Source organism: Coregonus lavaretus (genome assembly GCF_964263955.1).
Source record: "Coregonus lavaretus genome assembly, contig: HAP1_SCAFFOLD_3377, whole genome shotgun sequence".
Taxonomy (NCBI): domain Eukaryota; kingdom Metazoa; phylum Chordata; class Actinopteri; order Salmoniformes; family Salmonidae; genus Coregonus; species Coregonus lavaretus.
This window is the reverse complement of record NW_028162013.1, coordinates 54791-64045: the sequence shown is the minus strand read 5'-3', so window position 1 is coordinate 64045 and position 9255 is coordinate 54791. Positions and strand designations below refer to the sequence as shown.

Below are 9255 nucleotides of genomic sequence, written 5' to 3'. Positions count from 1 at the left end.
CGTCTCAGCCCTCCCCACCATAGAGAATGGCGCTATCTCTCCAGAGTCCTACTTCGCTATGAGCTACAAGCAGCAGCAACAGAACAGTAGAAGATTCCGGAATCACCCCCACAACAACAACAACAACAGTAAGGAACACCAGAAATCAAATTCTGTAAAGTGACAACTGCTGATGTAAAAAGGGCTTCGTATAGTACGGTTGATTGATTCAATGTTTAACTGATTGATTCCCATTCCAGAACCAGAATTGGAACCAGAGTTGGAACAGGAAGTGGACATCCCCATGGAAACAGACATTGATGACTTCCAGGAGGAGGGGCTTCCTGAGAATGAAGAGCCAATCAGGACAGAGCTCCAGTGTTTTGCTCTGCCTGTCACGGTGTGTGTGACAGGCTTCACTGTGCTGCTAAGGAGTGGGGTGAAGTTGCCCCTATATGCTGATCTTAGGTCAGATTTTCATTTCCCCCACTAATAGTTAAAGACGTCCTCCAGTGATAGGATTGGGGGGAGGGGAAGCTGATCCTAGATCTGTACCTAGACAAACTTCAGCCCTGAGCGTGCTGCTAACTTCTATAACTATAGCTTAGTTCACTGTCCCCTTACTGGGCTTAAACTAGTGATCCTCTGCTCCGCAAACACGTGACCGCACGCTTCATAAGAAACACGTGACCGCCCACTTCATAACAAACACGTGACCGCCCGCTTCATAACAAACACGTGACCGCCCGCTTCATAACAAACACGTGACCTCCCGCTTCATAAGAAACACGTGACCTCCCGCTTCATAAGAAACACGTGACCGCCCGCTTCATAAGAAACACGTGACCTCCCGCTTCATAACAAACACGTGACCGCCCGCTTCATAAGAAACACGTGACCGCCCGCTTCATAGCAAACACGTGACCGCCCGCTTCATAAGAAACACGTGACCGCCCGCTTCATAACAAACACGTGTCCGCCCACTTCATAACAAACACATGACCGCCCACTTCATAACAAACACGTGACCGCCCACTTCATAACAAACACGTGACCGCCCACTTCATAACAAACACGTGACCGCCCACTTCATAAAACACGTGACCGCCCACTTCATAACAAACACGTGACCGCCCGCTTCATAGCAAACACGTGACCGCCCACTTCATAACAAACACGTGACCGCCCACTTCATAACAAACACGTGACCGCCCACTTCATAACAAACACGTGACCGCCCACTTCATAACAAACACGTGACCGCCCACTTCATAAGAAACACGTGACCGCCCGCTTCATAGCAAACACGTGACCGCCCGCTTCATAAAACACGTGACCGCCCACTTCATAACAAACACGTGACCGCCCACTTCATAAAACACGTGACCGCCCACTTCATAACAAACACGTGACCGCCCACTTCATAACAAACACGTGACCGCCCACTTCATAACAAACACGTGACCGCCCACTTCATAACAAACACGTGACCGCCCACTTCATAACATACTAGCCAGTTGCGCCACTAAACACTTAGCAATTCGGCGACGCAAGTGGAGACATTTTAAGCTGCGGAGTGAGCTCACCGGTTACGATCTTAACTCTACTACAGGTTCTGGAGACAGACATCGATACGCTGCCTGACCAGGAGGCCTCGCCGGCGGGTAGGAAGACGGCAGAGAGTGGGTCCCTGGATGGGGAGATGGAGGACCAGGGGATGGGGACCAGAGAGGGACTCATGGAGGAGCTATTCCCCCAGAGCGGTGAGGGCGAGGCGGGCACGGAGAGCTGTAGAGGGGCCTACCGTAGCTCAAACCTGGAGAACAACACCGACAGCCTGGACAGGTAGGTGGACTGTGTGTATTTGGGGTTTATGCATTTGCTCATTCATGTCACATACATATTGCTCTAATAAAGGACTATACAGTCATGGCCAAAATTGTTGGCACCCCTGAAATTTTTCCAGAAAATGAAGTATTTCTCACAGAAAAGTATTGAAATTACACATGTTTTGCTATGCACATGTTTATTTCCTTTGTGTGTATTGGAATAACACAAAAAAAACAGGAAAAAAGCAAATTTGACATAATTTCACACAAAACTCAAAAAATGGGCCGGACAAAATGATTGGCACCCTTAACTTAATATTTAGTTGCACACCCTTTGGAAAAAATAACTGAAATCAGTCGCTTCCTATAACCATCAATAAGCTTCTTACACCTCTCACCCGGAATTTTGGACCACTCTTCTTTTGCAAACTGCTCCAGGTCTCTCATATTGGATGGGTGCCTTTTCCCAACAGCAATTTTAAGATCTCTCCACAGGTGTTCAATGGGATTAAGATCTGGACTCATTGCTGGCCACTTCAGAACTCTCCAGCGCTTTGTTGCCATCCATTTCTGGGTGCTTTTTGAAGTATGTTTGGGGTCATTGTCCTGCTGGAAGACCCATGATCTCGGACGCAAACCCAGCTTTCTGACACTGGGCCCTACATTGCGACCCAAAATCCTTTGGTAATCCTCAGATTTCATGATGCCTTGCACACAGTCAAGGCACCCAGTGCCAGAGGCAGCAAAACAACCCCAAAACATCTTTGAACCTCCACCATATTTGACTGTAGGTACTGTGTTCTTTTCTTTGAAGGCTTCATTACATTTTCGGTAAACAGTAGAACGATGTGCTTTACCAAAAAGCTCTATCTTGGTCTCATCTGTCCATAAGACGTTCTCCCAGAAGGAATTTGGCTTACTCATGTACATTTTGGCAAACTGTAGTCTTGCTTTTTTATGTCTCTGTGTCAGCAGTGGGGTCCTCCTGGGTCTCCTGCCATAGCGTTTCATTTCATTCAAATTTCGACGTATAGTTCGCGCTGACACTGATGCACCCTGAGCCTGCAGGACAGCTTGAATTTCTTTGGAACTTGTTTGGGGCTGCTTATCCACCATCCGGACTATCCTGCGTTGCAACCTTTCATCAATTTTTCTCTTCCGTCCACGTCCAGGGAGATTAGCTACAGTGCCATGGGTTGCAAACTTCTTGATCATGTTGCGCACTGTGGACAAAGGAACATCTAGATCTCTGGAGATGGACTTGTAACCTTGAGATTGTTGATATTTTTCCACAATTTTGGTTCTCAAGTCCTCAGACAGTTCTCTTTTCCTCTTTCTGTTCTCCATGCTTAGTGTGGCACACACAGAAACACAATGCAAAGACTGAGTCAACTTCTCTCCTTTTTATCTGCTTTCAGGTGTGATTTTTAGATTGCCCACACCTGTTACTTGCCCCAGGTGAGTTTAAAGGAGCATCACATGCTTGGAACAAACTTATTTATCCACAATTTTGAAAGGGTGCCAATAACTTTGTCCGGCCCATTTTTTTAGTTTTGTGTGAAATTATGTCAAATTTGCTTTTTTCCTGTTTTTTTTTGTGTTATTCCAATACACACAAAGGAAATAAACATGTGCATAGCAAAACATGTGTAATTTCAATACTTTTCTGTGAGAAATACTTCATTTTCTGGAAAAATTTCAGGGGTGCCAACAATTTTGGCCATGACTGTATCTCTCAAAGAGAAAACAATGCATTTGTCAGCAAAAGCAAATAAACATAGTTTAATGTCTTTATGGACTTATATTAACATTTACATTATTACGTAACATATATTTACATGTCATTTGAAACAGTCCCTAAGTCTTGGGCTTCCTCCCTCGCCAATCACTCCATCTCCTCTCCTCCTCCCCTCCCCAGGCGTTCTGGTGCCAGCTCCTCCTCCCCTCCCCTCCCCAGGCGTTCTGGTGCCAGCTCCTCCTCCCCTCCCCTCCCCAGGCGTTCTGGTGCCAGCTCCTCCTCCCCTCCCCTCCCCAGGCGTTCTGGTGCCAGCTCCTCCTCCCCTCCCCTCCCCAGGCGTTCTGGTGCCAGCTCCTCCTCCCCTCCCCTCCCCAGGCGTTCTGGTGCCAGCTCCTCCTCCCCTCCCCTCCCCAGGCGTTCTGGTGCCAGCTCCAGTTCCTCCTCCCCTCCCCTCCCCAGGCGTTCTGGTGCCAGCTCCAGTTCTTCGTCCTCCTACTCTATCTCAGCAGCCAAGGCTCAGGTCCTCACTCAGATGAAAGACTACTGCTCAGATGCCAGAGATACTGACCATGATGACCATGATGACCATGATGACCAACTGTCTTATAAGGTAATAAACACATACGCACACACACACACACACACACACACACACACACACACACACACACACACACACACACATACGCACACACACACGGCGATGATGACGAGCTGTCTTACATGTTAGGGATATTTGAAAACATAAATTGATTTGAATACTGCTCCAGTATTGCATTTAGTGGAATTTAGATGGCATTGATCCCACTTCCTAAATCACTAATGCTGATAGTGAGAGAAAGAGAGATGATTAACAACTCTCTTCCCTCCCTCCCCGTTTCCTCCCCCTGTCTCTCCCTCCACTGTCTCCTCCCCCCGTCTCTCCCTCCCCTGTCTCCCCCGTCTCTCCCTCCCCTGTCTCCCCCGTCTCTCCCTCCCCTGTCTCCCCCGTCTCTCCCTCCCCTGTCTCCCCCGTCTCTCCCTCCCCTGTCTCCCCCCATCTCTCCCTCCCCGTCTCTCCCTCCCCTGTCTCCCCCCGTCTCTCCCTCGCCCGTCTCTTCCTCCCGTCTCTCCCTCCCGTCTCCCCCGTCTCTCCCTCCCCTGTCTCCCCCCGTCTCTCCCTCCCCTGTCTCCCCCGTCTCTCCCTCCCCTGTCTCCCCCCATCTCTCCCTCCCCATCTCTCCCTCCCCTGTCTCCCCCCATCTCTCCCTCCCCGTCTCTCCCTCCCCTGTCTCCCCCCGTCTCTCCCTCCCCCGTCTCTTCCTTCCGTCTCTCCCTCCCGTCTCCCCCGTCTCTCCCTCCCCTGTCTCCCCCCGTCTCTCCCTCCCCTGTCTCCCCCCGTCTCTCCCTCCCCTGTCTCCCCCCGTCTCTCACTCCCCTGTCTCCCCCTGTCTCCCCCTCCCCTGTCTCCTCATCCCCCACTCTACAGAAACAGTTGATGGAGAGTCTGCGTAAGAAGCTCGGTGTTCTGAGAGAAGCACAGAGAGGTCTCCAGGAAGATATACGGGCTAACACACAGCTGGGAGAAGAGGTGTGTGTACAGTACAAACACACACACACAGAACCACCCACACACATACAGAACCACCCACACACACACAGAACCACCCACACACATACAGTGGGGAGAACAAGTATTTGATACACTGCTGATTTTGCAGGTTTTCCTACTTACAAAGCATGTAGAGGTCTGTAATTTTTATCATAGGTACACTTCAACTGTGAGAGATGGAATCTAAAACAAAAATCCAGAAAATCACATTGTATGATTTTTAAGTAATTCATTTGCATTTTATTGCATGACATAAGTATTTGATCACCTACCAACCAGTAAGACTTCCGGCTCTCACAGACCTGTTAGTTTTTCTTTAAGAAGCCCTCCTGTTCTCCACACATTACCTGTATTAACTGCACCTGTTTGAACTCGTTACCTGTATAAAAGACACCTGTCCACACACTCAATCAAACAGACTCATAACACATGGCCACCCACACACAATGACCACACACAAAACCACCCACGCACATACATAACCACCCACACACACATAACCACCCACACACATACATAACCACCCACACACATGCATAACCACCTACACACATACATAACCACCCACCCACCCACACACACACATAACCACCCACATACATAACCACCCACACACACATAACTACCCACACACACACATAACTACCCACACACACACATAACCACCCACACACATACATAACCACCCACACACACACGACCACCCACATACATAACCACCCACACAACTACCCACACACACATAACCACCCACACACATAACCACCCACACACATACATAACCACACACACAACCACCCACACACACACAACCACCCACACACACACATGACCACCCACACACACACATGATCACACACATAACCACCCACACACATACATAACCACCCACCCACCCACCCACACAACCACCCACATACATAACCACCCACATACATAACCACCCACATACATAACCACCCACACACATAACCACCCACACACACAAACCACCCACACACATAAATAACCACCCACACACATAAATAACCACCCACACACATACATAACCACCCACACACATACAAAACCACCCCCACACACACATAACCACCCACACACACAAACCACACACACATATACATAACCACCCACACACACACAACCACCCACACACACATAACCACCCACACACACAACCACCCACACACATACATAACCACCCACACACACACAACCACCCACCCACACACATAACCACCCACATACATAACCACCCACACACATACATAACCACCCACACACATACATAACCACACACACACATACACACAACCACACACATACATAACCACCCACACACATACATAACCACCCACACACACATCAACTCAGCAAAAAAAGAAAAGTCCTCTCACTGTTAACTGCGACCTTCACCCCTGGTGAGACAAAACCGCGACTCGTCAGTGAAGAGCACTTTTTGACAGTCCTGTCTGGTCCAGCGACGGTGGGTTTGTGCCCATAGGCGACGTTGTTGCCGGTGATGTCTGGTGAGGACCTGCCTTACAACAGGTCTACAAGCCCTCAGTGCAGCCTCTCTCAGCCTATTGCGGACAGTCTGAGCACTGATGGAGGGATTGTGCGTTCCTGGTGTAACTCGGGCAGTTGTTGTTGCCATCCTGTACCTGTCCCGCAGGTGTGATGTTCGGATGTACCTATCCTGTGCATGTGTTGTTACACATGGTCTGCCACTGCGAGGACGATCAGCTGTCCGTCCTGTCTCCCAGTAGAGCTGTCTTAGGCGTCTCACAGTACGGACATTGCAATTTATTGCCCTGGCCACATCTGCAGTGCTCATGCCTCCTTGCAGCATGCCTAAGGCAGCATGCCTAAGGCATGTTCACGCAGATGAGCAGGGACCCTGGGCATCTTTCTTTCGGTGTTTTTCAGAGTCAGTAGAAAGGCCTCTTTAGTGTCCTAAGTTTTCATAACTGTGACCTTAATTGCCTACCGTCTGTAAGCTGTTAGTGTCTTAACGACCGTTCCACAGGTGCATGTTCATTAATTGTTTATGGTTCATTGAACAAGCATGGGAAACAGTGTTTAAACCCTTTACAATGAAGATCTGTGAAGTTATTTGGATTTTTACGAATTATCTTTGAAAGACAGGGTCCTGAAAAAGGGACATTTCTTTTTTTGCTGAGTTTACATACCCACACACACACACAACCACCCACACACACACACACAACCACACACACACACACACACACACACACACACACACACACACACACACACACACACACACACAACCACCCACACACACACACACACAACCACACACACACACACACAACCACCCACACACACACAACCACACACACACACACACACACACACACACACAACCACCCACACACACACACAACCACCCACACACACACACACACACACACACACACACACACACACACACACACATACATAACCACCCACCCACCCACACACACACACACATTAACAATGTCTTCTCCCCTCTAGGTTGAGAGCTTGGTGCTAGCAGTCTGTCAACCCAACGAGGTGGATAAGTTCAGGATGTTTATCGGGGACCTGGATAAGGTGTTCAGTCTGTTACTGTCTCTGTCTGGTCGGCTACTGAGGGTCGAGAGCTCCCTGGACAACCTGGATGCTGAGACTGGACACCACGAGAGGGTGAGGAGAGACCGACACAGACAGACAGACAGACAGACAGAGAAGGAAAGGACAACATTAAAACAAACTTCTCTCTCCCCTCTTCCTGTCTCTCCACCCCCTCTCTCCCCCTCCACTCCTCCCCCTCCCTCCACCCCCTCTCTCCCCCTCCCGCCATCCCACCCCATCTCTCCTCCACATCTCTCCCTCCCTCCACCCCTCCCCATCTCTCCTCCACAGCTCCCCCTCCTGGAGAAGAAGCGACAGCTACAAGTCCAGCTGTCTGAAGCCCAGGACCTGAAGGAACACGTGGACCACAGAGAGCAGGCTGTAGGAAGGGTGCTAGTAAGATGCCTCTCCCCAGAACAGGTACCTAACACATTCTTTTACTATTCCACTTTTACTAGAGATGTGGCTCAGTTGGTAGAACACGACGTTTGTGGGTTTGATTCCCGCTGAAGCCACCCATGTGAAAAAAAATGTATACACGCACTAATGTAAGTTGCTTTGAGTAAAAGTGTCCGCTAAATGGCATATATTATTATAATATTACTATACCAGTGTTATTGTATTATCCTTGATGTGTCAATCAATTAAAGTCAATGACTCAATCAATCCACAGCACCGTGACTACAGCCATTACGTCAAGATGAAGGCAGCATTACTGGTGGAACAGAGACAGCTGGAGGAGAAGATCAGACTGGGAGAGGAGCAGTTAAGAGGGCTGAGGGAGAGTCTGGGGTTAGGGTTCAAGATGTCCATGGGGTATGGACACTATTAAACCAACCCAACCAGGAAACCTTAAAGCTTGGTTTCAGGATGTCCATGGGGTATGGACACTATCACATTGACATTCCCATGGGAAGAGCCTCAGTCTAGGCCTGGGTCTTGGGCACTATTGAAAGGCCAGGGAGAAGAGAAGGTTAGTGGGTTATGGGAGAGCCTGGGGTTGGGGTTGGAGATGGGCCTGGGGTTGGGGTTGGGGTTGGGGTTGGGGTTGGAGATGGGCCTGGGGTTGGGGTTGGAGATGGGCCTGGGGTTGGGGTTGGAGATGGAGATGGGCCTGGGCCTGGAAATGGGCCTGGGCCTGGGGTTGGGGTTGGAGATGGGCCTGGGGTTGGGGTTGGAGATGGAGATGGGCCTGGGCCTGGAAATGGGCCTGGGCCTGGGGTTGGGGTTGGAGATGGGCCTGGGGTTGGGGTTGGAGATGGGCCTGGGGTTGGGGTTGGAGATGGGCCTGGGCCTGGAAATGGGCCTGGGCCTGGGGTTGGGGTTGGAGATGGGCCTGGGGTTGGGGTTGGAGATGGGGTTGGGGTTGGAGATGGGCCTGGGGTATGGGAACTATAGGGAGACAGCCACCCTACACAGGGAGACCCTAGAGGGGGATGAGCAAGGATGGGCTATGGGCACTGAACAACCCCAGTGCGTCCTAAAAAGTGCTGCCC

General features: G+C 50.0%; 1 protein-coding gene across 1 annotated transcript; it reads left to right on the top strand.

Annotated features, from left to right (window-relative positions):
• Positions 1–6: 6 nt before the first annotated feature.
• On the top strand, positions 7–8746 carry LOC311119749 (uncharacterized protein). The gene is made up of 8 exons (XM_084194407.1): positions 7–128; positions 240–379; positions 1592–1824; positions 3727–4156; positions 5015–5116; positions 7661–7831; positions 8051–8179; positions 8433–8746. The coding sequence occupies exons 1-8, from the start codon at positions 59–61 to the stop codon at positions 8589–8591; spliced, it is 1434 nt and encodes a 477-aa protein (XP_084050533.1). The 5' UTR covers positions 7–58; the 3' UTR covers positions 8592–8746.
• Positions 8747–9255: the final 509 nt, after the last annotated feature.